We start from the raw sequence: 13,171 nt of genomic DNA, 5'->3' as shown, positions 1-13,171 counted from the left end.
ATTGACTGGCTATTTGTCAGTTAAATATAAGCATCTGCCAAGTTACTAAATGTGAATCTAAATGTGAAGACATCTAATAACTTATCAATGGTTGGTTATTTATAGTAATAGTTCTGATCCTTGAACAAAATCAAACAATTACAAAAAAATCAAATCAACCCCAGAGCCCGAGCACTCAAGTTAATAAACCCCCCAGGCCACTAGCCATGATGAAAGCCCGCTCATATTGAACCAGTTAAGGGTTGCTGACTGGCTCCTCTTCCCCAGTCACTGCCCATGTATCTGGTCCCAATCAGGTCCTCAGCCAAGGGACATAATTCCCCCTCTTCCTCCCACTAAACAGCCCACAGCAGAGCAGCAGGGACAGGGACAGGGACAGGGACAGGGACAGGGACAGGGACAGGGACAGGGACAGGGACAGGGACAGGGACAGACTACTTACTTGTATTTGTTGAGTTCCGGTGAATACTTTGCTTTGGCTTTGAACATCACCTGCATGGAAAGAGGAAGGAGAGGGAAAGAGAGAGGGAACAAGAGACAGATTGAGAGAGGGGAAGAGAGAGGGAACAAGAGACAGATTGAGAGAGGGGGTGGGTGGAGAGGGAGAGAGAGAGAGAGAGAGCGAGAGGGGAGACAATTGTAGTGTTACAGAGTATGACTGACAAGAGACAGACAGTTTTGAACAGTTCCTCTCTGCTGGCAGTAGCACTGAGGTTAAGGTGAAGGTGTAGCTTTTCCCCTGCCATCACTCCACAGTCGCTTGTTTCTTTCATTCTTTATTTCTTTGAAGGGTTAAGCAGGTCCTGTGCACACACACACAACTGTGCAAGCAGTCACTTAAAAGTACAGATTAAAGTTTATGTCCCTACTAAGAAGACAAACATGCACGCACGCACGCACACACACACAAATCTATCGAAGTAACACATCATTTATAATATGCCCAGAAATCACCAGCCCACTCCAAAACTGTCAAGGCTAAGAATAAAGGAAACAATCCAACAACCAAAAGAAATTCATCTTCACAGAAACAGATTGTTGGAAGATTCCACAGTCATCTAACACACACTCCCTGGCTGCTTGGTAGGAATCTGAACCATAGCGAGGTATCTTTCTGGACTGTGTCTCTCTGCTCTGCTCTAGTCTGTGGTGCGAGTTAGAGGACCAGTTGGTGCGCTGCAGCTCTGGGGTAGTGCTCTGGGCTGGCTTCAGGCGACAGGCATCACGTTGATGCTGCAGCCAGGGTGGGTAAAGTGAACGCAAACAAACACACACACACACTCACAAACACACACCATCAGAGAGCCAGAGGGCTAGAGAAAGAGACAGAGAGAGCGAGAGAGAGATGACAGGAAGAAAGCGATAAAGGGAGAAGCAGAGAGAAGGAGTGTGTGTGTGTGTGTGTGTGTGTGTGTGTGTGTGTGTGTGTGTGTGTGTGTGTGTGTGTGTATCACCTCTGGAAAATGTTTTATCCCTTTGGTCGGAAATGTGACTCAAATGTGAATTCAAACAAAGAATTGTGTGTAATAGAGATAGAGATAGAGAGAGAGAGAGAGAGAAAAAAAGAGAGAGAGAGAGAGAGAGTCAGTCAATGAGTGTCCCCCTCCACCCAAGCCCAGTCTACTACATCAATGAGCTCTTTAGTCTTCACTGACCATCTGTCTCTGAGTGGGGACCTTACTCAGGAAGCCCGGGAGACGCCACACCTATAACACAAACTTCCACAACAAGGTCAAACACATACAATTTGCTCCCTCAGTTTTGTGTCTAGGTGCAAAATAGAAGCACTTGTTGTGCACCATGAAAGCTGAAGATTGTACTATAAAAGCGAGGCAAATCCTTCCCAGGCAAATCCTGCATTTGCATCAGAAGAAAGAGACAGCAGCCTGGGACTGCATTGCCTTCATGTGCCCTTTGAAGCTAAGAGGTGTCTGTCACACTGCATTGACTTTAGAGGGCTTTTATAGGCGACACAAACAGGGGGATGAAAAACTGCAAAGATACAGTGAACAACCCCAATACCCAGTTTGTATCTTTTGTTTAAAACCCATTTTTCTCACAACACATTTGGTCTGTCACAAGGCTGAGCAAAGAGATACACACACATACACCATTTAAAAAACAACTCACACACACACACACACACACACACACACACACATGCACACGCACACGCGCACGCGCACGCGCACGCACACGCACACGCACACGCACACAGACACAAAGCGCACACATACACATACACATAGCATGATATCAGGGGGAGAGTCTATTTAAGGATTGTTTGGTTTTAAGACATTTTGGTTTTGTACTGTCTGCAAGTGTGTGTCTTTACATACATTTTAACCTTTACATTTATTATAATCGGTGTGTGTATACTTGCAAGCTGAGGGGGATGGGCCCATGTTCTGGGCCAAACGGGATCAAAAGCAAAGGTCTGCTACCCCCGTAACCTCTCTGCTGCCTGAGCTCAGCTAAAGTCCTTCTTAAACAGAGCTCCCCCTTATATCGCCATTAGGAAAAACCCTCATTATGCCGCCTGTTTACACTGACCCAAGCAGAGGTGGCCTAATGCTGCCCCTGTGTTTGCTTTCATGCAGCATGCCGCCGTTCTGGTAGCAAAGGTGTGATGTTTAACACTGAGTGTAATTTGACCTTTAATGCTGTGTTCAAGACCAATCAGATGTTTCCAACTGAAAATTGCACTATAATGCCACCTGAAGCCAGAGCTCTGCAGTTTATAACCCCAGGTTCCGTGTGGCTTGTCATTTAATCAGGTTGACATTATTATCAGTAGGGTGGCCAACCCTAACGGAGTGCTTGAACAGCAATTGAAGTCGGAGCTCTGGCTCAGAAACTCAGAGAACAAAATGTGCTTACATTTGTCTGGGATGCATTCAAATCGAAGCTGGGAAATATCATGGCGGACATTCTGAATTATGAGTTTCTTGGTGTTGGCTGGCTCTCGCAAGCCGTGAAGATTTATAGCCATGGTCAGACCCAAGCCAAGTTGTGCATCATGTACAACATGTTAATATGCATCAAGTCAGATTTGTCTGTTCTGACAGAACAATAGTCTAGCTTAGTTTTGGTCAGCTGCCGCTTGACACCCTGCTGACATCTGAACCAGGTGTACTGCTTGTTGGTGTGATTGTGTGCCTGAATATGATTAGATGATGCTAATTTACTGTCCCTGCACCAAGAGATGCAGCCAATGAACCCTACTCTTAACATTAAACCAGTTGCACGGAAAATCACAGAAGGTGTTTAGATTTTAGCATCAGGCTACATGGTTCACAGACACCTATTGAATATCTATATCAGACCCTTCTGCATGTTCACGCACTCTGAATATTACAAATACATTACATCAGTTCACATGTGGTAAAGTGTGTGTGCATAGGGGTTTCTGTAAAATAGTGTGTATGACTGTATGCAAGCACATGCTTCTGTGTGTGTGAGACCTGTGGGTCTCTGGCGTTTGAGCCGGAATGAGCGAGTGAGCGAGCGAGTGAGGAGTGTTTACGTCAGTGTCATGTAGCCCATTTCCTCTGACTGCTGGTGCTAAGCAACCCTCCCCTGGGTCATGCAGTATTAATGTGTGGTAAAACAGAGGAGAGCCGACCAAAATACACCGCAGGAAACACTGCCTGGGTGCTTGTACCCAAGAGAGTGCAGTCGGGAGAGGAGAAATAGGTGTGTGTGTGTGTGTGTGTGTGTGTGTGTGTGTGTGTGTGTGTGTGTGTGTGAGAGAGAGTGTATGTATGAATGCATGCATGCATGTATGTATGCATGTATGCATGTACTGTATGTGTATGTATGAGACAAAAGACATAGAGTGTGAGTGACTGTGTGTGGACATAAACGTAAGTGTTTAAATATGTGTGTGTGTGTGTGTGTGTTTGTGCGAGCATGTGTGCGTCTGTGTGTGTGTGCGTACGTATGTGTGCGATGGCCATTTCAAAGGAGATTCAGGAGAGCTTAAATGCCCCCAAGCAATCTGCCTTGCCTGCAAAAAGCCACTCCAAACACATGAAAAGGTCCGAACGCAAACACATACACACACACACACACACACACACACACACACACACACACACACACACACACACACACACACACACACACACACACACACACACACACACACACACACACACACACACACACACACACACACACACACACACACACTCTCCATCACCGTGTAACAAAGGCCCACATTGGGGGAAAGAACAGGTCAGTTTTCTCATGACTAAGCGAAGAGAATTTCAATCTCCCATGACTTGTCAAATAGGTAGCTGACCTGCGAGTTCACACTCATTTGGCCTGTCAGTGGCTAGCACAGCCATGGGGCTCGCGTGTGTGACCTATATTCATGAGCAAACCGCATGGAGAAGTTTAAGCCTAAACCTGCTTCTGCCTGGGCCTGGTCCTGGGCCTGGGCCTGTCCGTATGCGTAGGAGAGAAAGGGAGTGACAAAGAGTGTTCTGTTTTCCTCATTTTCTACACATCAACTCTTGGGACAATAAGAAATGCTTTGGCAACACAAAGTGAGATTTGCCATGCCAATAAACACTTTGACTCTGAATTCGAGAAAAAGAGACCGCATGAAATATGGTGAGAGGTAGACAGAGTTTGAGCAAGGGGAAGGAGTGCAAAAGGAGAGTGTTTGTGTGTTTGTGTGTGTGTGTGTGTGTGTGTGTGTATTTGTGGGAGAGAGTGAGTCTGAGAGTGCGTGTGTGAATGTGTGAATGTGTGTGGTTGCAAGAGAGAAAGAATGAGAGAGAAAGAGCTAGAGAGAGATAGAGAGGAGGTGAAAAGGCAAGAGGAAAGTGCTCCTTTGTAAACAGGAGAGTGCATTCTTGAGAGTGACGGGAGTGTTTTGATTTGCTGGGGATAAAATGTGAACTCATGACTGGTGGAAGCAGGTCAGTCTCAGGCAGCCTCACATAGCACAGAGCTGCTTCTGCCTCAGACAACACAGGCCCACTGGCTCAGAGGCACTCACAGAGGGCAGAGGCTCCACAGAGACAGAGGGAGAGAGAGAGAGAGGGAGGAAATCAAGGAAAAGACAAAGGGGAAGAGAATGACAAAGAGAGAAGTCCTATATTGCTCCAGTGACCTGCATGCAATCCAAAGGCTTCATTAGTGTCAGAGAAAAAAAGGAGAAAGTAGAGTTTGGGTTTTTGAAATAAGTAAACGGTAAATGGTTTAAAAAAAAAATGTAGTAGTGGTAACGTGACTGTGGTGAAACCAAAACCAAGCAAAACCACCATAAGTAAGCAAAATGAGGACCCAGTCACCCTAAGCCTCGAGTGTTTGGTTCCTCAAAATTATATTTAACTCTCAACAACCATACCATTTTTTCAGTCATGTGGTGTCTGCACCAGTCTTGACCCTGTCTCTCTTTTTTTCTCTTTTATGTCTCTCCCTCTCTCTGTACATTCAGGAGAACATCAGTAACCACTCTTGATAGACTGCACCTCAGAGCCCAATTAGCTACTGCATAGTCTAAACACTGTGGAACAGGGTTGTCTCCTTACACAACCCCCTGACTGCTGATGCATATGGCTTCCTGTGAGTCCCTTTCGCATGCATAGACCGCAGCCCATAGTTGGGTCTACAGCCCTTGATGCTGAAATCACAATCAACAATCACATGCACATCTTCATACCCAAAAAGGACACGCTCTCATGCAAACACATGATGCCTGTCCACCAGTGTGACTAATGACTCCTCACGCACAACATGGTCCTCAGAGAAGGAAACCTTTCATCAGACAGGAAGCTCACGGGGCCAGACTCATCTCGTCCTGTCCATCCGAAACTTAGTCACCCTCATCCAGCATTTTCTACTGCATACCACCCCATGGCTGGCTTAGCTAAATTAGAGCATGTTCCAGGAACTGCATTTCATTGGAACTGCACTGAGAGAAAAAACATTATGGGTATTTAATTGAGGCGGGAAACTAGGCCTTGTTGAGATTATCAGTCTGTTAAAGAAGGTTCAGGCCAAGATGACTGCTGCAGGTTACAGGTTAAACACAACATGGTACAAAAGCACTGCTCATACTGTTGGAATTCAAAAAGGAAAGTATCACATTTGCTCAAGACAGAGTGTGTGGTGTGTCGAAAGAGAAAGCTTTAAGCAACACCTGCAGCTTTAAAAACAGAATGATTTCTTGGTCTTTTTTTAGACTGGTAAACATGCATTAAAATATTGCAATTGAAATTGAAATATCACACCTCTAGCTACAAAGTATTGAGTGACTAGGAAAGGGAGGTTGTAAGCAACACTGCATCACTGTCAACCTAGGCAACGACTAGAGAGGTTCACCACTAGGAGTGCCTCTTGTTGCAGTTCCTTAGAGAGGAGGCCTTTTTTCGTGGGCGTCCTTAACCATGCCTGCCTCAGAGATGCAGCGAGAGCAGCAGTGTTGCTAACGCAGAGCTAGCCCAGACAGGAAGTGAACTGAGTCGCAGGTCTCTCTGACGAGAACTTACTAATCACGAGCTAGCACATAGAGGATTCAACATTTAACGGTGAAAAGCTGGTGGAGCAAAACTCGAGCTACACGAGCAAGGAGTCTAGCAGCCAAAGACAAAAGTTTGTTTAAATACAGTCTGTTCTCAACCACGTGACTGCAGGAGAGAGACCTAGGATGGGTGAACCACCTACAGCCACAGCTTTATATATGCAATAGGCAACATTGCTATTAAGGAAAGCAAATACAGGTGCTGGATCCTCAAATATTGTTATCTAACGTCAGACTGTAAAGAGTCAGCCCAGAAATATTTCAAACATCTTGAAACTTCAGGGACAATGGTAGGGTGTCATTTGCATACCCTTGTGACAGGTGGTGAACACTAATGATAGTCATTTCTCATGGCAAACATTGTTTACTGCGTCTCTTTACTGAAATAAATCAATCCAAGTGCTTTGCTTTGTCTCTGCAGCAGATGGAGTTCAGGTTTTGTTGCCCACTTGCTGATCAGTTTCCTTCATATACGTTTGAAGTGAGCGGGCTATGTGTTCTTGTCTAAGCACAGAGATGCATAATATTCATCATTGTGTACACACACCACCAGTTGGGCTGACAGAGATTAAGCTGAAATGAAATCTGGGAGGCTGCTTGAAGGATTGCAGGGTTTGTCTGTACAAATATAGACACTGGATGCCCTGATGAACATTCACTGCTGACAGGAACCTTTATAAATCATAACCTGTTTGACTGGTTCACGACAGACAACTTGAATTTGATCAGAAATTCAAAAACATCTCTACCTCTGTGTGTGTGTGTGTGTGTGTGTGTGTGTATGTGTTTATTCATGTTTGTTTCTGCCAAACAAGCCATTTAATTGGTCTCCCCAACAGAGTATAGAGTGAGTTATAATGTATGTCACATGCTTCTAACAGCCCCAATGTTACACAAACTCTTGTATAACATCTCCAGCCAGCAAGCACACTCACTCACTGTTCGGGAACACAGTATTATTCCAGGGGAAATCTACCGTTAAGAGAACCATGACAAAGAGAAAGAGCTATGTTTATGTAAATCTACTTTTCAAAATTAGCATATGTTTCAAAGCAGTTATGGCCAAACATATTAAATTGAGCAATTGATTTTAATTTTAAGATGCAGATTTACAACACCCGACTAAATTATCCTGATTGTGACAGAGAGGAGCAGCCTTTGCCAAACCTCTAGCTGATCCCGAGATGAGATGCATACTACTGGTGCCCCATGCAGTAAATAAGATAAAAACAAAGTGAGTAAATAGATTAAAACAGCTGTCTGGCCTGCTTACCAACTTCTTGTGGGTCTGTGTGTGTCTCTCTTTGTGTCTCTGTGTGTGTCTCTGTGTGTGTCTCTGTGTGTGTCTCTGTGTGTGTCTCTGTGTGTGTCTCTGTGTGTGTCTCTGTGTGTTAGTTAGGCAGACGAGTTGGCTGCTCCAGGAGAGATCTGCCAATGCAACCCTGACCTAGTTACACATTAACTAACACCTGACTTAACACAGGGCCTCCAATTTCACAACAACATACAACATCTGATGCTGTAAGAGAAACTCAAAATATGATCAGTGCAAGCCCAGTGAAGAAAAGTCTACAAAACAGGCCAATGCACAGACCCCCCCTCTCAAATCTCAATCTTACATATATGTTCAACAGTCTTGTAGAATCTAATTTGCATCAACACACACATTCTTGACTGGGAAGAGATATTTAGCTGTTGTGAAGATGCCTGTGTCTCAGGTGCCTCTATACTGTGTGGTTCTGGGCATTTCACTGCTAATTGCCTGGGTCTGGCCACATATGTGAACACTTATGGGCATGCCTGTTCCCCTACACAGAGCAGAAGTTCTCCAACATAATCCCTGTGTTTCATAGTTCTCATTGGGGTCTAATTACCCCTTTAGGTGGCCTCACAGTAACTCATAGAAAAAGAGAGAAAACACAGACAGAGGCCTAGGTCCACAAGTTTCACAGAAAAAAAAACACCACCCTACAATGTACATGGTCTACTCCCACACAGCTTGCTGTTTGGCGGTGCAGAGACTTGCCAACCTCAAAGGCTTTCAGACATCATTAAACTGCTGGTAGATTGAGCAGGGTTCTCACAGTCTAATGTCTCACTTCCCCTTGTGCATGAAGCTACACACCTTGGAAAAGAAGGATGTAAGACCTCCAACGTGGATAATCTTTAATGCCATGTTATCACTGGGTGGCCTCCACCATGACAATTATCATTTAGAGCAATGGGAATATTGTCTGTTAACACGTCAGAAAACTTCTTTTGAGGTTTCCATAGATTTCCTACCAGCTATACAATGCTGTGGCTCAAAAGATAGATATTCAGTGAAGCTAAGAAGGTTTTGACCTGGCCTGTGCAGTGTGGCAGGCCAGTGTGGTGCACCCAACCTGTGGCGGGTCTCATTTCCTAGAGCCATGATGGGTAGCGGCACAGCACAGCACAGCACAGCACAGCACAGCACAGCACAGCACAGCACAGCACAGCACAGCACCTGGGTAACAACCTGAAGAGATATAAAACTTGGTGTCTCAGCTCTCTGCAGTCGTTAAAGATCCTAAGAAGCCCATCACAAAGAGGTGGTAATGTTCTTGCCAAAATGGCCCCAATTGCCTCCTTCACAACCAGCACCCTCTGAAATGCCCCTGACAGGCTAAAATCAGCTGCTCAGCTCCCTGTCTTTAAAACAACCCAAGGGTAAGCCAGTATGCAATGGGCATACTAACGCACCATTGCTTCTCACTCAGAACCCAAGTGGGTGCTACACTCTGGGATCTAGAAAAGCACTATGAGCCTTTTCTCATGTTCACTCAATTACCCACCAAAAACCACACACACACACACAACGTTTCTGCTGTATAAAAATGACCAGGTCCTCACCTTGGCAAAGACAAAATTATTATTATGGAAAAGAAATGGATTTACATTTAGTCACATTTTTGAGTGTCGCAGTAGGAGTAATACTAGCTGCCATCTAGATAGTGGCTGACTGGGAGGCACCCGACATCCTGTCCAGATCGGCCCCAGCTTCAGTCCTTCCCCAGCTATCGGGGCCTGCCCCTCCACTATCTGTTTATGTGCGTGTTTGTGTGTGTCCATGCCAGTATTTGTGTGTCCATGCCTGTGTACATGTGTATGTGTGTGTGTATCCATGTCTGTGTATTTGTTTTGTTGTATGTGTGTGTGTGTGTGTGTGCACACATGTGCATGTGAGTGTCCATGTGTGAGTGTGTGTATTGTTGTATGTATGTGTGTGTGTGTACACGTGTGCATGTGAGTTTCCATGCCTGTGTACGTGTGTGTGTTTGTGTGTGTCCATGCGTGAGTGTGTATTGTTCTTTGTTTGTGTGTGCGTGTGCATGTACAGTATGTGTCTCCATGCCTGTGTGTATGTGTGTGTGTGTGTGTGTGTGTGTGTGTGTGTGTGTGTGTGTGTGTGTGTGTGTGTGTGTGTTTGTGTGTGTCCATTCAGGCTATCCGGGCCTCTTCCTCTCCTGTGTGTTTGTTGTCAGGCAGAGCAGTGCAGCAGTACAAGCCACACGCGTTGGCGACAGCTGCCGCTTAGCCGGGGTGATAATACATGCATCAGGCGGCCGCAGCACACATGCCGCATTCATTAGGGAAAAGCTATTTCATGCAAACAGTTGATATGCCTGGCACACTAAAGCGTGATGTACTTCAGCCGTGCCCGAGAGAGCTGCTGAAGCTGGAATCTGAAAAATTAATTGGTCATCACTCTGGCTGTATCCCCTGAGAGAGAGGGAGGCAGAGGGGAGAGAGACAGGGCAGGGCTAACTTGTCATGTCAGAAAATAATTTGAATTTCAGAGACACAGTCAGAGAGAAAGACAGAGAGATACAGAGATACAGAAAGCCAGAGAGAGAGAGAGAGAGCAAGAGAGAGACAGAGAGAGAGAGAGAAACTGGGAAAGGAAAAAAGAGGAGGAGAAAGAGTGCAGAATAATAACGGAATGAGCAATAACAGACAGTGGTTCCGCACCAACAGAGGCACGCGCACCTCAATCAGGTTTATGGTGTGGATCTTTCATCAGTGCTGATTGGAGGCCCGGTGACCTCTGACCCTATTCGGTAGCCCTGCTCTTCACCGCCAGCCTAGCCTTCCTGTGAGCAGATGCTATTTCTATCAACAGCTCCGCACGAGCCATCAGGGATTAAACCCAGGCCAACAGCAGTCACATATCAACCACTCTCATCTTCTCTTCATACCTAACAAATAAACACAGGGGAATCACACCGACCAGCCTGTGGGTGCTCAGCTTAAGTAGTGTATCTAACATGCTTTTGACCCATTTCTCTCATGACTGACGTGAGCTTACCTACCTATGTGCTATGTATAGGAGCAGGCTGGGAGATATTTTATTCGTGACAGGTGATGAGGGATTATCACAGCTGCCATTAGACAGAAAAAAAAACAAACAAACACGCACGGCAAAGCCAAGTCTGTAGAGAGAACAGCAAATCAAGACAGAGCATATTAACGCCACCTCCACCTCCCACTCTGGAGGTCATCTCAGATTGAAGGGGCTCTATGCACAGCGACACCACAAACAGCAGATGTACTGTATTGACACTACGTCATCCACCATTAACCGAGTCTCATGTTAAATATGCATCTCTTCAGAAGCAGATGAGACTGAAAGGTATTTTTTTTGTATGTTTGCCTGTAAGCAGCAGCAGCAGTAGGAGCAGCAGTAGGAGCAGCGGTAGGAGCAGCATCAGAGCGATTATGTGTGGAGGGCTGCTGCACGCCCCTATCCTCTCCTCTCTCTTTGTTGAGATACACAGTGCAGGACGGAGCCCGGTGGTGATGTAATGCTCTTGCAGGTGATTCTGATTGGCTTGTGCTTTTAACTGGCAACTCCGGCAGCTCTGGGCTGAGTGCATGTTTTGCTGTGCTGTGCTGTGCTGTGCTGTGCTGTGCTGTGCTATGCTGCTTGAAAAGATGCACAGGGGGAAGGAGGACGTTTACCCACTCAGCTCAAAAAGCTTCTCCAAAACTCAGGCCTGCACAGTCTCTGAGCATTGCATCAGGCCATTGCAGGGGGATTCAACAAAGGCCTTAGATACTACAATGTAAGTGCTGGTCTCACTGGTTTCAGGGTGATAACACAACTGTGGCACTGATGATGATGATACAATCTGAACTCAAATAGCACTTAGAATATCCTCAAATTGAAAGGGAATCAATTCCAAAAGAAACAATCACATCGCTGTTGTGCGTCAAACCAACAGGCCCGACTGCTGTTTGTCACTTAGAAGAAAGGGTGAGCTAGATTTGATACGCAGCATCACTAAAAGTGACAGTCAACAAGCCTTCCGATCAGAAGTCAAAGGTTCAAAGTCTAACCTTATTGAATTGTTTCATGCAAACTTTTACACATCATCTTGCATTCATGTCGTCATAATCTGTTGACTGGAATAATTTTTCTTAAGGGAGTCAGAGGCTGGAGCCTCTGTGTGGATATGGAGACTATCGATTGTTTGGACCCCTGTCAGATTCAAGCTATGTTGACACGGAAATGTGTCCACTGCACCTGCATTTCTCCTATCCCACAAAAGGAGCAGGGTGCACAGGCCGTGTAAGATGGTCTCACAGCAAAGCCAGGCTCAGAGAGGGGGAAACTACATGACCTCCAAATGCTAGACTGTCCCAGAAAAAAAAGCTGTTTACTGGTCTGTTTGACCATTTACATGCCCACGGCGTTTTAAAGAATTGTTGTGTGTTCCGCTGAGATTAAATACAATCCTGTCTGTGAGTGAATAATTTGAATGCAAAATAAACCACAGAGCATTCGACAATAATCCATAGGATTTTCTCAGTGGCAACCCAGACACATCTAACGCTATTTTGCAACTAGAACTATTAGCATATTTTTGTCAACATGGACCCAGTTGTACTGCATTGAATGCGGACCTTTTCGCAACCGGGGGCAGGTAAACACATGTAGTGTAAAAGAACAACGCGTGTCGTAGGTGAGACTTTCAAATCAGACAGTTGACTTGCATTGTTCATTGAAATTATAATGTAAAGACATTTACAGTAATGAAATGGTCTTACCTGTGCAAAATAAAGGTTTAGGAGACATAACGTGAAGAACTGCAGGCATACAGGAAAACAATACAAAAGCCAAAAAGGTAAAGGCTGCAACTGGTTCGCTTGAACAACGTTCTTGAAGTAAAAAGAAAATAACGTAGTCCTCAGCGCTGCCCACAGCAAACAGAGAAAAAGAAAGACGCTCTGGTAGCTAAAGCGCTTGTGTCCATAGTGCAAAATGAGCCAAAGTTGCAGATAAACAAATACAAAGAGCAGCGAGTACAGAACTGTATAGACAATGGTGAGTCCTAGCTCCACAGAGGGGGGAACCGCAGCTCGGATCGGTTCTTCAGATGAGTCCGTTACAGACGTGAAAACACTGACGCTGACCTGATTTTCTTGTAACAACATAGCGAATATAACTTAACCGATGCCGAGATAAGAACACTGCCAGGGCTTATCAATTCAAAGTAATGAACGGCCCAAACTTTTGACATATAGACTAAATTCGAATTACCAAAGAGATACACGTCAAACTTGCTATACCTGGGAGCTCACTAACATAAAAAAAAATAACCAACCGAG

General features: G+C 45.2%; 1 protein-coding gene across 1 annotated transcript in view; it reads right to left on the bottom strand.

Moving 5' to 3' along the window:
• gpr137c (G protein-coupled receptor 137c) overlaps positions 1-13,138 on the bottom strand; it is a 21,679-nt gene extending 8,541 nt beyond the window's left edge. Inside the window, exons 1-2 of the mRNA XM_080850002.1 lie at positions 12,611-13,138; positions 443-492 (exon numbers count right to left, since the gene is read on the bottom strand). Coding sequence (XP_080706128.1) covers positions 443-492; positions 12,611-12,997 — 437 coding nt within the window. The 5' untranslated portion in view covers positions 12,998-13,138. The remainder of the gene's footprint in view (positions 1-442; positions 493-12,610) is intronic.
• Positions 13,139-13,171: the final 33 nt, after the last annotated feature.

Source organism: Sprattus sprattus (assembly GCF_963457725.1).
Source record: "Sprattus sprattus genome assembly, chromosome: 13".
Classification (NCBI taxonomy): Eukaryota; Metazoa; Chordata; class Actinopteri; order Clupeiformes; family Clupeidae; genus Sprattus; species Sprattus sprattus.
Note: the sequence above shows the minus strand (reverse complement) of the source record. Positions and strands in the feature narration are given on the sequence as shown.